The 20,506-nt window shown below is 39.8% G+C and overlaps 1 protein-coding gene across 2 annotated transcripts in view; it reads left to right on the forward strand.

Annotated features, from left to right (window-relative positions):
• The window catches only part of ST6GALNAC5 (ST6 N-acetylgalactosaminide alpha-2,6-sialyltransferase 5), a gene marked incomplete at its 3' end in the record, with an annotated part of 183,008 nt that extends 173,965 nt beyond the window's left edge, over positions 1-9,043 (forward strand). Inside the window, exon 5 of one of the 2 annotated variants that reach the window (XM_082612413.1) lies at positions 8,812-9,043. In XM_082612413.1, coding sequence (XP_082468539.1) covers positions 8,812-9,043 — 232 coding nt within the window. The remainder of the gene's footprint in view (positions 1-8,811) is intronic. The other variant, XM_082612414.1, reaches the window with a different exon arrangement.
• Between the last annotated feature and the right edge of the window lie 11,463 nt (positions 9,044-20,506).

Genomic DNA, 20,506 nt, shown 5'->3' on the forward strand with positions numbered 1-20,506 from the left:
AACTGTCTGGCGAGCACTAATGAACGGTGCTTGGTTGGCAGGGAGGGCCAATGACACGAAAGGCTCCCATGTGAATTGGGTCCCACTCTCCCTCCAGCTCCTTGCAGGACACCCCACGGGCTGCTCACAGCAGACCCCCCCATTCTGTGGCTCCTTTATGCCCAGTTTCTCACTGGAATGAAGAGTTAGGCACATGGGGCCAGAGTTCAGCAAACCAAAGGAGAGCCAACTGCTCTTTTTGGGTAAATTAACCTTTCCAGACTTTGAGATACAACTAGGAAGTCATTTACTAAACAAATCACAGAGATTTTGATTCATTCACCTAATTTGTATTGGGCACTTAGGGACATAATCAAAGATGAATGAGACAGGGTTCCTGCCTTCGGTCTCCTGCGTGTTACTTGGACACAATTCAGTCATAAGGGACAGAAGGTTCCCAAGCTTCCTCTGGGAGAAAATATTCACGTTCTGCCTGTCAGTAGTCTCTGACCCACAGGGCTTTATTGAAACATCCAGCTCTGGCTTTCTCCTGACCTGATCCGGTGGAACAAGGGCAAGGAGCTAAGATGAAAGAACATTGCTCCCTCCTGCCTCACTTCATCGACAGCAGATGAACTTCTCTCTGTTTTACCTATGGGCTCTCATATCACAAAGGGTCCCATGGCAAATAAGAACACTGACAGCCTTGATGACCTCTGGTCTAAGATACGGTCATGCCGCTTTCCAAACTAAATCACACTCTCACACACTTTTAAGGAGAATAGAGTCATCACCTTCTCCTTGCCAAGGAAACCAAGGCACAGAAGGACCAAACCCTGGACTGCTTCTGCAGTCATTTCCATCAGCTTAGCGTGGCAGTGACCCAAAGGGAATGTCAGCTGCTATATGCTGGGACATCTAAGGAGGTGCAGTAGGGGACTAAATTATATCCTGGGAGCAGACAGCTGAGCAATCCACGAGTGCCTGACTTCTAAGACGTGTGGGTGGGTCCACTCCTACAAGCCTGGAGCTGTAATTTTCCATCCATCTCTCCTGGAGGTCTGGCCTTCTCATCCCTTCCACCCAAAGGGCCTGGCTTACTTCCAGGAATCATTCATTGGCAAGAAGATTTCCAGTAGCCTCTAAACTACTAAGCACATGGACTCCTTAGGGAGATGGATAACCCCACGTTCATATTTAAAACCACAAATGGAAACAGTGAATGTATAAGTGGCCATGGTGGCAGATGAAGGACATGTTATTTGAAACCTGGCAGAATCTAACACTGACTAAAAGTCGTGTGACTGGCGTGCAGCCGTTTCCTCCTTAATCTGGTGCTGCAATAGCCTCCTGACCACTCTCTCCAACTCTGGTCTTTCTCTTTCCACTCCAAACACCACTGTGCTGTTGGACAAACCACAAGTCTGACTCTACCACTTAAACCCCTCCGTAGGTCTCCACAGCTTTTAGAAGAAAGTTCACACTCCCTGGCTTAGCACACAAGCCCTCAGGATCTGACCTCTGCAGCCACCTTAGTCTCATCTCCTCTACTCACAGACTTGTTTTAGCCGTACTGAGGAACTTAAGAAGGAGCTCACCCTGCACACACCTGCCCCTTTACCCTCATCTCGGAACATCCATCCCCTCCTTCTTTTTTTTTTTTTTTTTTTTTGCGGTATGCGGGCCTCTCACTGTTGTGGCCTCTCCCCCTGCGGAGCACAGGCTCCGGACGCACAGGCTCAGCGGCCATGGCTCACGGGCCCAGCCGCTCCGCGGCATATGGGATCCTCCCAGACCGGGGCACGAACCCGTATCCCCTGCATCGGCAGGCGGACTCTCAACCACTGCGCCACCAGGGAGGCCCCATCCCCTCCTTCTTAATCTGGCTGATCACTACCGGTTCTTCACCGTTATATTAATGGCTGATATTTTTTCTGCACATACCACATGCTGGTGCTGTGCTGAGTACAAGTACAGGTGCCATTTCATGGAAACTTTATGATAATCCCAGGAGATAAACATTATTATTATCGCCATTTTACATATGAAGCTTGAGGACATGAAACAGCTGGCCAAAGTCATGGAGCAGGTAAGTGATGGAGCTGGGATTTGAATTCAGGTCTTCAGGGCTCAAGAGCCAAAACTCTTAACCCCTCCCTCCACTGCTTTGGAGGTCCTCCTCCTCCAAGCTTTCCTTGCCTTCCTATCTGAGTCAGACCCCACCTGGGCCCCTACTGGGGCCTCTGCCACCTCCCCCTCTGCCTCAGCTCACTGAGTGACACGTCCATCTCCTTCATCAGCCTGTAATCTCCTCAAGGGAAGGGGTCCTATCTCAAGCCACGTTTGTGTCTCTAGCTCTTGCCATTGTGTCTGGCACGTAGTATGTATTCAGTATTGATTAACTCAATGAATAAATAAAAACCTTCCTTTCCTTGATGGTGTTTAGGAGACTGATTCTATATTTATTCCAAGATCAAAAGTGCCAGGTGAGTGAAAAGTATAATTAGCCAGTGGCAAGTTCCGATTTCGAGGGCCCAAAGAAGTCACTGGTGGCCGCCTGTATCATTCCCAGCCAAGGCCAGCACTGGGTCCTCAGGCATGAGGCATCAGTCTCCATCCTGCCTCTATCACTGGACTCCAGGCTCATCAGTGTTCAGAAAGCCAGAGAAAATTAATGTCGTGTCACACCAGAGACAGCCTCAAAATATATTATTATGGGGACATAGACCTTTAAATCATGCCGTATCCATATGGGAAGCCAAATCCATTCTCTCTAGATGGACTATAAATTGCAATGGAAAAGCTCCGTTATCATTGCTTTCCAAACTAAGGGATGGTGAGTATTTTTAATCTCATTTTCCATTGTAAATTATTTGTGATAATAATGGGCCAAGCATTTAAATTCTATCTAACAGTCATATTTCTGGTCATACTTAACACATTACCAAGTTTACAACTCTCTGTTACCCATCATTTCTTGAGTATTAATTAGCAGAGTAACGACTCAAGAGTGATCACTGTCATGGAACTAAATTAATATCTTATCCATAACGTGAAGGACATCTCAAAGGTATCGTGAATATCAGAGAGTTGATTCTGCTAGAGGTATTAGCTAGTGAACATTAATAAAGCTGCCAGCATACCAGGGCAAGTTCCTACTTGGCAACAGTCCACCCTGTAGAATCAGATGCTTACAGAGGACGGGTATGGAATATAATGCACCCACGTGGTTCACATTTTATGAAGTGAACTTAAAATACATTGTTGTACTTTTTTTTTCATCGATGCTTAACTTTGCCATAATTTCTTCTTCTATCTTTGCTATAATTTGACCAGCTTACTGGTCACTGGGTGTTTTCATTAGCTTCCTCTCTCCCATGGGTACAATTCATCTGGTATGAGATGTTATGGCACCACCTGAGGTGCCTGAGTGGTTGGGTGTGGATATGGGGTTCAGGCGATTCACCTGGGCCTTTGACCCATGACGGGTGGACAGCTGCAGGCTCTCGGCACCTTTTGTGCCCCAGAAACACAAGTATTATTTCACTGGCTTCCAAGGTGTGTGGCAGTTTCCTTCCAAAAGAGGCTGTAAAAACAAGAAATGAAGGGCTTCCCTGGTGGCGCAGTGGTTGAGAGTCTGCCTGCCGATGCAGGGGACATGGGTTCGTGCCCCGGTCCAGGAAGATCCCACATGCCACAGAGCGGCTGGGCCTGTGAGCCATGGCCGCTGAGCCTGCGCGTCCGGAGCCTGTGCCCCACAATGGGAGAGGCCACAACAGTGAGAGGCCCCCGTACCGCAAAAAAACAAAAACCAAAAAAAAACAAACCAAGAAATGGAGGCAGCAGAATAAAGGTGGTTCATGGGGCCTCCCGGTCCTGAAGCAGCTGTGTAGGAAGGCCTTTTAGGGGAACATTTTCTTCTGAATGCTCCGTACTGTCCCCAAGACCCCCAGTGCAAGCCAATTTCCAAACAACCGAGGTACTTGACAGCTACTGATTCAACACTATTTCTCAAACAGTTCCTGACTACCTGCTATATGGTACTATATACCATGCCAAGAATAAAAGTGTGTTTAGAGAGAGTATCTGAGAGCTCTAAAGAGAGGCAAAAACACCATTCTTTCATCGGGATCTTTGTAGCCTTCTAGATCGTCCAGCCCAAACTGGGAGATCAGGGTCAACCTAGATCATACCCAGAAATGGAAATATCCACCCTTACCTGTTAATGATACGAGGTCTCTTTCCAATTGCACAGCTTAGCTTTAGAAGATTTAAAATGGCACGTAACCAACTCCTGCTGCCATTGATAAGATATCAGTGGGCAGAATTGTAGATGAGCATGAGGCCTGTGCTTCGCACCCTGACCAGCTGCACAGTGCCCACCAGGCACGGGGCACCTCTGTAGGTGGGTGCTTGGGAGAATGCAGCAAGGACAGAGTTGCTCTCAACCATGTGGTGCCAACCTGATGGGAACCTGGGATGCCATTAGTGCAGACAGCCACCTGGTGGCACAGGAATTTTCCAAGACACAGAGCCTCACTCTTAAGAGTACAGCTTTGGTTCAGATCTGGGCCCTGAAACTTCTTCAATTTCTCTGGGTATGAGTTTTCTCATTTGTAAAACAGAGGTAATAACAGTACCTCTCTCACTGGGGCGACATGAGGATTAAATGTTAGTCTATGTGGAGTAGTGAGCACTATGTGAGTCAAGTCTAGAATCTTGGATGGCCCATGAGTGAGGCTGTGTGCTTAAACCAGGCACAGGACTCTCATCCTGGGTGCCGGATGCTCACCCATCACATGGAGTAGTGATACTTAACCTTAGACGCCTGATGGAGAATAAAGGAGATAATATAAGCTAAGCACTGAGGCTTAGCAGGTATTTAACTAAATCAGCCTTCTTAAACCTGGCTGCATATTAGAATCTCCTACAGAACTTTATAACATTATTACCTTTTTAAATTTTTTTGTTTCGAAAAAGTTTTAGACTTATAGAAAAAGTTGCAAAAATTGTACAGAGAGTTCCTGTATACCCTTCACCCAGCTTCCCCTAATGTTACCATTTTGGTCCAATTATCAAAATTATCAAAACTAAGAAATTAACACCGGTACAATACTCTTAAATAAATTTCAAACTTTATCAGCATTTCACCATTTTTCCTACTGATGTCATTTTTCTCCTGCAGAACCCAATCCAGGATCCCTTTGCATTTTCTTATCATGTCTCATTAGTCTCCTCCAGCCTGTGACAGTTCCTCAGTCTTTCCTTATCTTTCATGACTCTGACACATTTGAAGAATTCTGGTCATTGTAGGATGTCCATCACTTTGGATTTGTGTGATAGTTTCTAATTATTAGATTGAGGCTATGCATTACTGAGAAGGATACCACAGAAGCAATAGCATTTCATATCAAGAGGTACATGATGTCAGATTGTCTTATTACTGGTGATGTTAACCATGGTCACTTGGTGAAGGCGGTGTCTGCCAGGTTTACTCATTGTAAAGTTACAATTTTTCCCTCTATTATTAATAAATACATTGGGGGGACTTTATGCAAATAACCTATTTCTCCTCATGTTTTTCCTCTTTCATATTCCATTCATCTGTGCATCTTGCCTGCAGCAATTACTGCATTGTTCTAATGGTGATTTTCTATTCCCTCATTCTTTCTAGATTATTAATTGGAATTATTCTGTATTTCATTTATTTATTTATTCAGTAATTTATTGAAATCATCATGGACTCATGGATATGTATTCTGTTTTATTTTATGGGACTTATAATCCAATACTGCCATTATTTATTTTGATACTCAAACCTAAGGCACTTTTTAAAATACCTATGCCTGGGACCCTCTCCAAATCAATTAAACCAGACTCTATGGAGGTGGAACATATACAGTGTTATTTCTTTAATACCTGTGCACTACATGGTAGTTCTTTCATTCTCCCCACCTGCTTTCTCTATAGAGAAAAAACAAGCGTCCTTCACATTATTCTGCAGGATTTGTTCCCCCACTGGCCCCTGGAGGGCTGATGAGAGGCTGCTGCCACTTAGAGAACTGGCTCTGTGATTATCATGCCTGCACAGCCCACACCCCTGCACCTTCACTCCCTGAGCATCCCCTGACCCCAGACAGCAACCTGAGCTCCAGAATCCTCTCTTTTACAGTAGTAGCCTCCTGATATGGAAAGTCTGCTGATTTTTAGTGCTGTTTTCATTTGGATCAGGTGGAGGGAAAAAAAAAACTATGGCAGCCTTTAGAAAGTCAGGCTTGGGAAAAAAGGCTTAAGGAATTATAAGCTTGAACTTTCTGAAGGAAGGGCTTTCTGAACGGCACAGTGGACGACACCTGATGGCAGGCTGACAACCTACAGGAGAGCTGTTCCTGCAGTTGCTCCGGCTCTGTCTTCTAAGTCCCATCAAGCCCTTTTCTGCCATTTGGACAAAGTTTTAAAGCCTGGAGACAACCCTCAGTTATTTGGACACCTTTGAAACCATAAGAACCAAATATGTAAATTTAATTCTCCCTTTAGGAGATCAGTGTGGAGCCAGATACATTTTCATTCAAGGACATGGTCTTCCTGAGTAAGGAAATTGATCCTATAGCATCCTTTATCTGGTTTCCAATTTCCCTCTATGCCTAGGTGCCAAATCAATCTCATGATATTTTTAGAAACCTGATTGCCTCTTTAGTCAGATTGATGCCAATAATATGTCCAAAACTTCGATGAATCAGATTTAAAACCTGATCCGTACTGGAATAAAAGCTTAACCCCAAGTTTACCATGGCAACCTGAATTTAGCACGGTTCCCCAAATTATGCCATATGAATCTGGGGAGACTTGTCCCACAAATTTCTATTTCTCTTTTTAAAATTTTTTTTCTTCATAGTGGTCCTTTCCAACTTGAATTTTTCCTGCCATGCACTTTCTATATTGAAAACACCTTGTATTAAAATTTTAAGGGGTTTCAATTTCTAGGGTAAGTAAATAAGCAAACTCTATAATAACTGGACAGGACGGGATCTGATGTCTCACTATAGAACATAGAGATACTTCTGAGACAGGCATAATAGAGATGCAAACTATTAACTCAGTGCAGCATCCAACCCAGGATGAGGAATGTTTAAATGCTGCATGACAAAAGTAAATCTCTCTTCCTGGAAGAACTTTAACCTCAGAGGAGAGGAAGCTCAAAGGTTTATTGTCTTCAGAGCCATGAACTCGACACCCCTCTTGATAAAAGACTTCGATCCCTGACCCCAGAAAACTTGCTACTCTAAAAGCCGTTTGTGTATTGATCTCCTCTGAAGAAAACGAATAGGTATCTAGCAGGATGAGCATCTCTGGGAAACCAAGTTACTGTACTTAGAGTAAAGCTGAGTGCTGGGAGGGGGACCCCAGGGCATCAAGTGCTGTAAGGTGGTTTGCAGGAAGCTGGGACACTTTTTAAGAGAAGTGCCAAGAAGAGACCAAGAAGAGCTTAGTCTTGCAACAAGGCCGCTTGGTGAGTGTAGGTCAAGGTAGGAAGATTTATCTGCTGGGATATCTTGACTGATCTTATCATTTAGACTTCAAGACAGAAGAGGTGGGGTGGACTGGCCTAGAATGGAACCCAGTCTGAGACCAGACCTCTTTGGGGGTGAGATATTTTAGTAACCCTACATCAGGGCGCTCACCACCACCACGTTAATCCTGTTCACATTACCTTGAAGAAATGAGCCAGTGTTTCTCCTATGAGACGGAGACAGGGATATAGAGACCAAAAAATATGGGGACTCTCGGGCTACACAGCAGGGGTTGAAGATTTGGACTTTCTCAATGTAGAGACTCTAGGTTTGAGTACATTGTCCATCTAAAACAGCAAGAGAAAAATGGTGGCGGCGTGCCTGCTGAGTTTCTCCCGTGCGATCAAACTTGAATCATCCACTTTCCATACCTAGAGGAGGAATTGTTTTTAGAGGCTTGCTGTTTAGCTGCTAACTCCATATAAATTTCTTTCAACCACAGAACTTCAAAAAATAGTTATTGAACACCTGCTAAGAACAAGACAAAGGCCTGCTCTCATGAACAGACAATAAGCAAGTAAACAACAACAGCAGTTTCAGAGAATGATTAATGCCACAAGGAAAATAAATGCAAGTGAGTTAGAGAGAAGGAGCAGGCATCAGGATACATTTGAATCGATCCCCAGCAGTGAGAAGGAGTGAGCTGGTGGGAGAACGTTCCAGCCAGGTGACTGCCCTCAAGAGCCAAGGCCTCAGACTAGGGACCAGCTTGGTCGAGATGACCACCAGAGAGGCCAGTAAGGCGGGAGCATAGCAGACAAGGTCAAGTGGGTCAGGAGAAGGCTCTGGAGAGGAGCCAGATCACGGAACACCCTGTAGGCCATGCTCTTAGTGGAAGTGGAAGCCCCTGGAGGGTTTGGAGTGGGGCGGGGCTGGGGAAGGAGGATGATGTGTTTTTGTTTTGTAAATATCTTCATAGCTGTTTGTGCTAAACAGACTGTGTGGAGCAAGAGTGGAAATCATAACTATAGCTGGCTCTTAGGACTATGTAGTTTGCAAATCCCAAAAGCCTGAACATCCTACGGGCTCACGTTTAATCTTGCTGTTTGATAATGATGGTCGCTGAGTTTATTTCACAGCCTCAGATCCTCTTCACGTGCATATTGCTTAAACATCAGCAAAACCGTTTGTTGAATTCATTTAACTTGAAAGTATGGTTTGTGCTTATCAGCTTATTAAAGATAACATCTCACCTAAATCTGTGAAAGGAACTTTTTTTTTTTTTTTTGCTTTAATCAGTTATCTTGTTTTCCTCCTACAGGGATCCCAATCACCCTTCAGTACCTTATCACTATTACGAACCTTTTGGACCTGATGAATGTACGATGTACCTCTCCCATGAGCGAGGACGGAAGGGTAGTCATCACCGCTTTATCACAGAGAAACGAGTCTTTAAGAACTGGGCACGGACATTCAATATTCACTTTTTTCAACCAGACTGGAAACCAGAATCACTTGCTATAAGTCATCCTGAGAATAAACCTATGTTCTGAGGAATGTGTGTGGCCAGATGGAAATCCCAAGAACCCACTGTATCAGACATCAGGCCACTGAACTTTCTGAAACACCAGACATGAAAGAGGAACAGAATTGGTCACCGGGGTAGCTTCAGTCCTCAAGAAGTACCATGTACAGGTGCCTCTGAGGCGTGATTACACAGCAGTGCAGTTGGTTTGTAAGGGAAAATTCCAGAATGAATACATCCTAATGAGTGTCGTCCCTTTCAAAAGGGGTTACCATAGGGGCTGAACTCTCATTTAAATGATGTTGCCATGGCTAAAAACATTTTGGATCTCTTTAAGTATTGCCTTCAAAACTGAGACATTAGGAACTCAACATTAGTTGTATTCCTCTGTAGAAATACCACGTCAAAAGTCATTTTTCTATCAAATTGTATCCTAACCTGAACCTTTGTCATTTGTTGGACTCTGTATGTGTGATTTGTAAAAAGCAGCCTGAAAGTATGGACATGATTTCTGAAGAGTATATCTTCACTGTCTTTCATAAGCAAATGCCCAATATTTATTTATTGAGAGTTTTTTAGTGTGTTCTCGGCCAGTATTTTTATAGATTATGATTATGTGGTAATTTATCCTTCCTAATTCTTTAATCCTGAATGATGGTTGGAAAAGGCCCGGAACTGGGAGATGAGTTGCGGTGTTCCCAGTGCTCATCGTTAGCATGCGACGGTATTTGGCTTGTAAAGGTTGTGTTGCATTTTTTGAACCCTCAGGCTTCAAGAACAGCTATGACATTTTCCAATATGCAGAAATGCTCCAAATGACAACATTGAAAACCAAAAACTGCGTCGTTCAAACAAAAAAGATACCAACAAGAGAAACTTAAAGACAGTTTGCTTTAGTAATAATTGATGTAGGTTACTTCACTAAAGCCCTAGTTTCCTCTTCTGAAGAATGATGTCACTGTACCAACGCACCTCTTAAGTTTCATTCCAGATCTGAAATTCTCTCAACGAGCCTCTTGTTGACCTACATGAGGACTTTGCACTTGGAATGATGGGGCTCCCACAGTAGCAGGAGCCTTATTTTAGGGGGCCTTTTATATCCCCCTACTACCTATCCCCCTCTTGTGGTTAAAAACATACCTCCTCCATGGAACCCATTGGCCAAAATCCATCCCCTGCTTCTCTGGTGCTTCTTGTACCAGAGAGAGAGAAAGAGAGAGAATTTCCATGCTATTCTGAGGGCGGGGGTGGGGTGGGGGATCTTTCATGCTATTCCCTGACTACAAGAACAAGGAACTGCATTTCTGTGAGTTTGTGCGGAGAAAAGAATACAAGGAGATTCCCCATGATACGACTCATTTATCCTATGAACTATTCAGATTCACTTCCTGCAAATCTTACATTATATTCACTGCCGTTCCCTCGTCTTCAGAAGTATAAAGGACTTATTTTTATTCCGAGCCAAGATCAGCCAGTGTGAAAGATTTTCATTTACACAAGTAATATTGTTCAAAAATAGCCTTTAAAAAATATACCAATGTTTTCTTTACACATGGCTTAGGAGGCATTAATTTCTCTAATGCCAAATTTGAAGGCACCAGCAAATACTATGTATGGAGACTGACATTGTTTTACAAAACATGACATGGTTTGAGATTAAAGAAGGTTTCTCACATTACCACCTCTTTTCCCTTTCCTTAATTAGTACTGAGATTCCATTCCTTTGCATTAACTAGTACTATTAATTATATGGAGTACTGTTATTGAGATGCAAACACAGTCCAGATATTTATTTAGCAAAAATAAAGTTGGTATTATTGTGGTGCAGCGTGAGCTGTAAAAAGCCAATACAATGGAAATGTCTGTCCAAAACATACTGGAATGTGTCCTTTAAATTGTCTCAGTTTTTTAAAGAAACAATAGGATTCTATTCCAGCACAATCTCTTCTACAGCATAGACTCTGGACAAACAGTACTTTATGAACTTATAAAAAATCATAAGAATTTTACATAAATGATTCATAGGTCACCTTTCCCATCACTTGCAGAGATTATATTTCTCAGAGGTAAGTAGCTCCTTTAACAAGTTTTATTTTCAAGGCATACTAGGACATGCAAAGATGTAGCTATATTACCTAATCTAATAATATCTCAAATGTCTGTATTATCCTCAGGTTTTAGGGGTTTTGTTTTTTAAGATCATATGATAGCTCCACCTTTTTTGTAACTTTTCTCTCTCAGATACTCAAAAGAGTGTAAAGCAAAGGAATTCCGAAATTCCTGGCTTCATTGGGAAATGTTTTTTTTCCCCCCATTGGGAAATATTTTAAATCTACATGTGGCTAGGATATGTGAGTATGTGAATTTATATTTTTAAAGCTATGGTATAAATATGTAAGAAATTATCACTTGGACAGTGGTTTTATTACAGCATTTAAAGAAAATACCTAGAACTCTGATAGACCGTGCTGCTGGAACTGGCTGTGAGCAACTGAATTCTTCTCTTGCCAATATCATTTCATGACTATCAGTCTTAACACGATGCAACACCATTAAAATCAACTCTGATATAAAAGACTACAATCATGTTTACAGACCTCAGTGATTTCAATATCCAACTGTGTTTGGAGCCTACATCATACTCATTATGTTACATACCTTTCTCCTCTCTCCCCAGCTGTGTCATCAGCTTCCTCTCAGCTTTTAAGACCCCAGTAACACAAAGCTACGGCTGGCCCATCCTCGGCATCTGTTATTTCAACGCAAGAACATTTGGCAGAGGCCATAGCCATTATGAGCAACGATACAGGAATGCACAGGCAAAATCAATCACTTCAAATGGCCCATAAAAGGAGGAATCTTGCCTGTAATATTCTCCAGTAAATATTCACCCAAGAAAGCATACATTAAAAGAACATTAAGAGGTAAATATTCAGTGTGCTGCGTGGGGACTTTGCTGTGTGATTTCCATTACGGTTAATGGGTATTTGATAACTGAGTCCCTGTGCTTCACTAACCCTGGTATGTGCTCCTAAGGGCTAGACATAAAACCAGAGTGATGCAGGAACTTCCAAGGTCCTAAGATTGCAGAGTTAGAGCTTTTCTCCAAAACATAAATGAAAGCAAAACACAAAGTACTGTACTTAAAAGAGAAATTTCTGTGAGGTCTCTTGGAACCCTTAGGTTCCTACCAGATATGTGTATCAGATTACAAACAAGAGCTCTCAAGACAGATTACCTTTGTTTTCTGAAGTTCTCTCCATTACTGATCTTTTTGAATTGCATTAAAATGGAAGGCTGTAACCTCATTTTGAAATAAAAACTCACCTCAGAAATTAAAATTATTGATTTAGAAGGTAAAGGTATTTAGAAGGAAGGAAAATGTTGAAATTCTATCAGGAATGAGAGTGTTATTTAAAGGCATGTGTACCGATTTAATAGGCCCAAATATTTGCCCTTATGTAGGAGTGACCTCGTTTCAGAAATATACCCTGTATTCCATTGGCATGATGATTCAGGTTGTTAAACAGACCCACCCTGAAAGAAGGGTCTGTGTTCCCACTCTCTCTCTCTGAAGTGTTAGGAGGTGATGTTAGCACACTTACATCTTTCGTTCCTGACCCAATCATTTCTTCTACCCTCACTGCTTCTCTCTTAAACCTCAGTCTGCCTTTGCCATTATTCTCTCCTGCTGTCTTTTGTCTACAGTGCACTCTTAAACCAGCAGTCTTTGGTGTCTCTTAAGGTCTTCCTTATAGGTTTTTAAACTAGAGACCTACTTGGGGAACAGATTTGGGATGGGTCCTACCAGAGCAATAGCCATAGTAGGTTGGGAGGTCTACAGGACAAAGTTTTTCAGAAGTACCATCCTGGTTTCCCCATGGCCAAGGGAGGAGGGAAGGGGAGGAGTTCCAAAATATGGACTTTCTGTACCAAAACCAGGACAGTCCCAGGAAAGCCAGGACAGTGAGTCACCCTATCAAAAGGCCACTTCAATGAGAACTATAATACTAAAGCCTTCGGGGTAAAAGTGAACCAACCTCCTAGGTTCTAGCACATGCCATAAGACACTTTGGAGTGGGAAGAGGTGAGAGAGTGTCTACAAGGCTTATAAATGAATAGGAGTAACCCCTTTATTCTAGCTCCCTCATCCCCACCTACTCAGGGTATTGAGCCACCATAGAAATGCAAAAAAAGGCTGCAATCCTGTTTGTTTCCACTCAGTGCCCTAATATTATATGCTACCTTGGATTGTCCTTTGTCTTTTTATGTATGTGTCCTGTTAGTCTAATTAGATTGTAAGCTCTTTGAGAGCAGGGACTCTTTCTCCTTTGTCTTTGTAGCCCCATGCCTAACACAGTGCCTTGCACACAATAGGCGCTCAATAAATGTCTGTTGTTGATGATGACCTCTTAACGTTGGCCCACTGGATTGGTAATTGGTATATATTCTTCCATGTAAAAAGTACAAGAGACAAAATAGGTGATGAAATAGTTAAATTTTAAATGGTTTTTTATAGGGTCAGTCCTTAAATCTATAACATTTTTAATCAACAGAGCTGAGCTAGATTTGGTAGAATAATATTGCTGATTTCATTAGGTTTGCTATGCTGGCTGTTCTGAACCCACAAAGTGAAGTTCAGCAAGCTTTGTGTTCTTGTGGTTAGCGAACTGCTTTTAGCACAAATTAAATTTAATATTGACAAATGCTATACCACACGAAAAAGTGGAAAAGCATTTTGGGCTCTGACTTCTGTAGTTCAACTATAAAAGGGAGGCTAAAATGAGATGAGTATAACTTGCCTTAAACTTGACAGCTTACTTAAGCTGCTGAGAATCCAACAGGTGGTTACTGAGGGTCTATAAAAATTAAGCATATATTTATCTTGAAACAAAATACCTCCCCCCCAAAAAACCTTTTGTTTCCATGAAGCTCATCTAAAATTGTTTCATCTCTATCAGAACCTGAGGGGTAAGGAGAACTCTTGAGAAAGGGTATCCTCAGGTGGAGCATCCCAGGCTCCTGAGCCACCACCTGGCCAGCACCTGGTGTCCGATGACCACCTGGTTGGAGGAGAGGGTAAGATGGCATAAAGTCAGAAAGGGTGAGTAGCTGCTGGTGGGGGCCTCTACAGAAACCATAACTATTACCTCTTGAACATGTGGACACTCTGGAGTTCTTTTCCCTTCATTGTCTGCTCTTCCACATATTTGTTTAATTGTGTGATCTTGATTTCATTTTTTAGAACATAGGAAAAGGGCTACATGAAACTGAGAAGAGTGCTTATTTCTGAGTGGATAGGATTATAGATTTCCCCACATTTTCAGAGCTATTATAATCACAAAATGTAATTTAATGAAATATTAAGAAAGACATTATGCCAGGATTTCAAACTGAATCCCAACAGGAATGTTAGTAAAAAGCTAGTATCGATATATACCATGTCTAACTACACATAAGAGAATGTCATTGCTCACTACATAAATCATCTTAAGGATTAGCATCTTTAGATGTTTACCACATGACTAGTCTTTAATTTCAAAACCAAATATAGGGGAGGGATAAGTTAGGAGATTGGAACTGACATACACACACTACTGTATATAAAATAGATAACTAAAAAGGACCTACTGTATAGCACAGGCAACTCTTCTTAATTTTCTGTAATGACCTATATGGGAAAAGAATCTAAAGAAGCATGGGTATATGAATATGTATAACAGATTCACTTTGCTGTATAGCAGAAACTAATGCAACATTTTAAATCAACTATACTCCAATAAAAATTTAAAAGAATTTTTTAATAGTTAAAATAGTAAAAAAGAAAGAAAGAAAAACAAATATAGGAAATCCATGACACTGAGTCAAAATGTTTACAATTATATTTTATCTACTGACTAATGAGTGCTTTGCACAATGTCATTTTCTTTATATGTGTTTATTTTTTTTTTTATTGGCGTATAGTTGTTTTATTTGCAGGGCAGGAATAGAGACTCAGATGCAGGGGATGGACATGTGGACACGGGGGTGTGGGTGGGATGAACTGGGAGATTGGGACTGACATATGTGCACTACCATGTGTAAAACAGATAGCTGGTGGGAACCTGTTGTATAGCGCAGGGAGCTCAGCTCAGTGCTCTGTGGTGACCTAGATGGGTGGGACGGGGCAGGGGGTGGGAGGGAGGTCCCAGAGGGAGGGGATATATGTATATATATAGCTGATTCACTTCGTTGTACAGGAGAAACTAACACAACATGTATTCCACAATAATCCTATGATCCCACTGTGAAAATAAATAAGCTGAGACTAGGACAGGTTGCATACCCAGCCCCCAGAGTGATGAAGATGAGAGCAGACACGGCTTGCCATGGACCAAGCACTCTTCTAAGTTCTTTACATTTATAAATGCATTTCATCCTCACCATGACCCCAATGAGCAAATAGGTTCTTTCATTGTTCCCCTTTTACAGATGTGAAAACTGAGACACAGGGAACTTCAGTAACTTTCCCAACTTTCAGTAACTTACTAGGTCATGCATCTAGTAAGTGGGAAAGTCAGGTTAGACACCACAGGGTAGACAGACCCTCTGGAGTCTCTGCCTTCAGTCATCATGTACTTCCTGGCAGAAACTTAACCGTATAGGTAGCAATTTCTATCAGAATTATTTATCAGATTCTATTATATCATATTCATAATATATGTGATATTTGAGAAATACCAAATAATAAGTGGCAAATCCATAAATTATGAAGCAAACATAAGGAGGATATTACCACGACCCCTGATGCTACCTGAGTGTTCCTTCTATCATCTTGGATTTTTGATTTCCCATTCTCTTGCTTTATAAATAGTTTTATTACATACGGATATATCAACAAATAAAATGGGTTTTGTTTTAAATATTAATAAACATTATAAAACTGCTACAACATTGTGTATAGTCTTCTGAACATTTTTCCCCAAGAGTCATCCATTTTCTTTGTGTGTAACTCTAGTTTATTCTCAAGACTGTATAATGCCATTGTGTAAATATACCATAATTTATTTCTATCCATTCTTTAAGTAGACATTTGGGTTTTCAGTTTGTTGCTAATGCTTTTATGAACATTCTGGAAAGTTCTTTTAGTACATGCGTGCAAGAATTTTTATACAGAGTATATATATAGGAATAACATTCCTGGGCTATAGTTGTTCACATGTGCATGATATTTCCAGATTGTTTTCCAAAGTGCTTCGACACTTTATATTCCTAACAGTGGTTGTCCACATCCTTGCTAACACTTGACTTGGTATTTTCAGACTGTAAATGTTTGCCCATTTGGTACGTGTAAATTATATCTCATTGTCCTCTTGTATTTTCTTGATTCCTTATAAGGTTTAGCATTTTTCTTCTCCATTAATATTACCTCTCTATGAAATGGCTATTCATCTTCACACCCTTTTCTGTTGGGTTCCCTTCCTTTTTTCTTTTAAAACATTCTTAGTATATTCCATATACTGTATTTTTGTTGATTATATGTGTTGCAAATATCTTCTTCCAATTTCTGCCTTGTCTTTTCTTTTTCTCTATGGTGTCTTTCAATGACAGAAGTTTTTAATTTCAATGTAGTCATGTTTTCTATCTTTTCTTATGTCATTAGAACATCTTGTACTTTACTTAAAAAATCTTCCACTGTTCCTGGTCAATAAGTATCTTCCTATATCTTATTCTTAAAAATTTCAAAGCTTTTGTCTTTCATGTGGCAGTCAGGGATTTATTTTTTATAGAAAAAATACTTTTTGTTTTATATAAATACTAACCATCCCAGCACTATTTGCTGAAGAATTCATTCTTCTCTAGTGATCTACAGTCAAATTTCCATATATGTGGGGATTTACTTCTATTCTGTTTTCTGTTCCATTCTAACCAGTCTACCCCTGTACTAATACCACACAGTCTTAATTACTATAGATTTATAATAAGTCTTGATATCTTGTAGGGCAAGTTCCCCTTCACTTTATTCTTCTTCCTGAGGGATGTTTGCTTATTCTTTTTTTTAAGTCACTACTTTTTACTGGGGCATTTTTATTCAATACAGTACACAGATTTTATGTATACAGACTGTTGAAATGTTATATATCTGTACACCCATCTAACCACTACCCAGATCACAGGTTAGCACATTTCCAGCACCCCAGAAGGCTCACTCATGCTCTTTTCCAGTTAATCTCCTGGTCAAGGATAACCCCTTTCTGACTTCCATCAATGTAGGTTTATTTTGGGTGTTTTAAAGTTTTAGGTAAATAGAGTTACATGGTATATAATGTACTTCTTGTGTGTCTGGATTCTTTCAGTGAAAATTATGTTTGTAAGATTCATCCCCGTTGATGCATATAGGCAGTAGTTTTGTTTTCATTGCTGCATAGTATCACTTTGCACTAGAATTACAAATTCTAATGTTGGTGGTCTTTGGGGTTGTTTCCAGTTTGGGGCTACTACAAATTTAGCTATTTTGAAAATTCTTGTATATGTATTTTGACGGACATGGTGCTCATTTCTACTAGGTACACGGCAAAGAATGGATTTGCTCAGTCACAGGATTCACCTGTGCTTGGCCTTAGTAGATACTTACAGATTTCCAAGATAGTTGCACCAGTTTCCACTCCCACCAGCAGTAACTGAGAGCTCCAGTTGCTTCACATACTTACCAGCACAAGGTATTGTCAGTCCTTAGGAATGTAACCCTTTTTCTGGCTAGATAGTGGTAAATCATTATGGGTTTAGATTCATATATCCTTTTGTTGTTTAAATTTTAATAAATTTATTATTGGATATAACAGGAAGAGTGAAACTGACAGTCTAGGCAAAAAGTCAAGTGTGATTGTTAACTGGATATATATATAACTGGATATATATATATATATATATATATATATATATATATATATTTAATTTTTTATTGATGTATAGTTGATTTACAATATTGTGTTAGTTCCTGGTTTACAGCAAAGTGATTCACTTATATATGTGTGTGTGTGTATCTATATATATGTTCTTTTTCAGATTCTTTTCCATTATAGGTTATTATAAGATGTTGAATATTGTTTCCTGTGCATATATCCTTGATGAATAATGATTTTGAGCACCTTTTTTTATGCTTATTGGCCATTTGCATATCCTTTTTTGTGACATGCCTGTTCAAAGCTTTTGCTTCTAACTTTTTAAATTTTTATTTATTTATTTATTACACTGAAGTATGATTGATTTACAATATTATATTAGTTTCAGGTGTACAACATATTGATTCAGTATTTTTACAAATTGCACTCCATATAAAGTAATTATAAAATATTAGCTATATTCCCTGTGCCATACAATACACCCTTGTAACTTGTTCATTTTATACCTAGTAGTTTGTACCTCTTAATCACCTTCACCTATTTTACCCCTCCCCCACTACTGTCCCACTGGTAACTACTAGTTTTTTCTCTGTATCTGTAAATCTGTTTCTCTTTTGTTGTATTAGTTCATTTGTTTTATTTTTTAGATTCCACATATAAGTGAAAACATACAGTATTTGTCTTTCTCCATCTGACTTATTTCACTAAAAATAATACCCTCTAGGTCCATCCATACTGCTGCAAATGGTAGAATTTCATTCTTTTTTTATGGCTGAGTAATATTCCATTGTATATATATATACCACATCTTCTTTATCCATTCATCTGTTGATGGATAATTAGGTTGCTTCCATATTGTGGTTATTATAAATAATGCTACTAAGAACATTGGGATGTATATATCCTTTCAAATTAGTGCTTTAATTTTCTTCAGATATATACCCAGAAGTAGAATTGCTGGGTCATATAGTAGTTCTATTTTTAATTTTTTGAGGAAACTCTATATTGTTTTGCATAGTGGCTGTACCAATTTGCATTCCCACCAACACTTTCTCTTTTCTCCATGTCGTCACCAACAATTATTTCTTGTCTTTTTGATGATAATCATTCTCATAGGTGTGAGATCATGTCTGGTTGTGGTTTTGATTTGCATTTCCCTGATGATTAGTGATGTTGAGGATCTTTCATGTGCTTGTTGGCCATCTGTATGTCTTCTTTGGAAAAATGCCTATTTAGGTCCTCTGCCCATTTTTTAATTAGGATGCTTGGTTTTTTGATATTGGGTTGTATAAATTCTTTATACATTTTGAATATTGACCCCTTATCAGACATATCATTTGCAAATATCTTCTCCCATTCAGTAGGTTGCTTTTACATTTTGTTAATAGTTTCCTTTACTGTGTAAAAGCTTTTAAGTTTGATTAGGTCCCATTTGTTTATTTTTGCTTTTGTTTCCCCTGCCTGAGGAGACAGATCCAAAAAAATATTGCTAAGCCTTATGTCAAAGAGCATACTGCATCCAAATTGGAAAGGAAGAAGTAAAACTGTCACTATCTGCAGATGACATGATACTATACATAGAAAACCCAAACACTCCACCAAAAACTATTAGAACTAATAAATGAGTTCAGTAAAGTTGCAGGATACAAGATTAATATGCAGACATTTGTTGCATTTCTGTGCACTATCAGAAAGAGAAATCAAGAAAACAATACCATTTACAAACTTAGCAAAAAAAATAAAGTACCTAGGAATAAATTTAACTGAGGAAGTGAAAGACCTATACTCTGAAAACTTTAAGACATTGATGAAGGAAATTAAGATGATATAAATAAATGGAAAGTTATCCTGTGCTCATGGACTGGAAGAATTAATATAGTTAAAATGTCATTACCCAAAGCAATCTACAGATTTAATGCAATCCCTATCAAAATACTCATGACATTTTTCACATGACTAGAACAAATAATCCTAAAATTTGTCTGGAGCCACAAAAGACCCCAAATAGCCAAAGCAATCTTGAGAAAAAAAGAACAAAGCAGGAGTTACCATGCTCCCTGACTTCAGACTATGCTACAAAGTTACAATAATCACAACATTATGATACTGGCAAAGAAAAACAGAGAGCCCAGAAATAAATTCACACACATATGGTCAATTAATCTATGACAAAGGAGGCAAGAATATACAATGGGGAAAAGACAGTCTCTTCAATAATTGGTGCTGGGAAAACTGAACAGCTACATGTAAAAGATTGAAATTAGAACATTTTCTCACAACATATAAAAAAATAAACTCAAAATGCATTAAAGACCTAAATGTAAGACCAGAAACCATAAAATTCCTAGAAGAAAACATAAGCTGTATGCTTTTTGTCCATTCTTTTAGTTGGGTTGTCATGGTTTTTTCTTGTTTATGGGAATTCTTTAGTCTAGATTCAAGTCCTTTGTTATATATATTGCAGTGTGTGGCTTGCCTTTTCCTGTCTTAATGGTATATTTTGATGACTAAACACTTTTAATTTTAATAATTTTAATTTCAATTTATAAGTATTTCACATAGTATCATTTGTGTCCAAGGTCATGCAGGTAACTGCTTATGTTTTCTTC

Source organism: Mesoplodon mirus (genome assembly GCF_964341445.2).
Source record: "Mesoplodon mirus genome assembly, chromosome: 3".
Classification (NCBI taxonomy): domain Eukaryota; kingdom Metazoa; phylum Chordata; class Mammalia; order Artiodactyla; family Ziphiidae; genus Mesoplodon; species Mesoplodon mirus.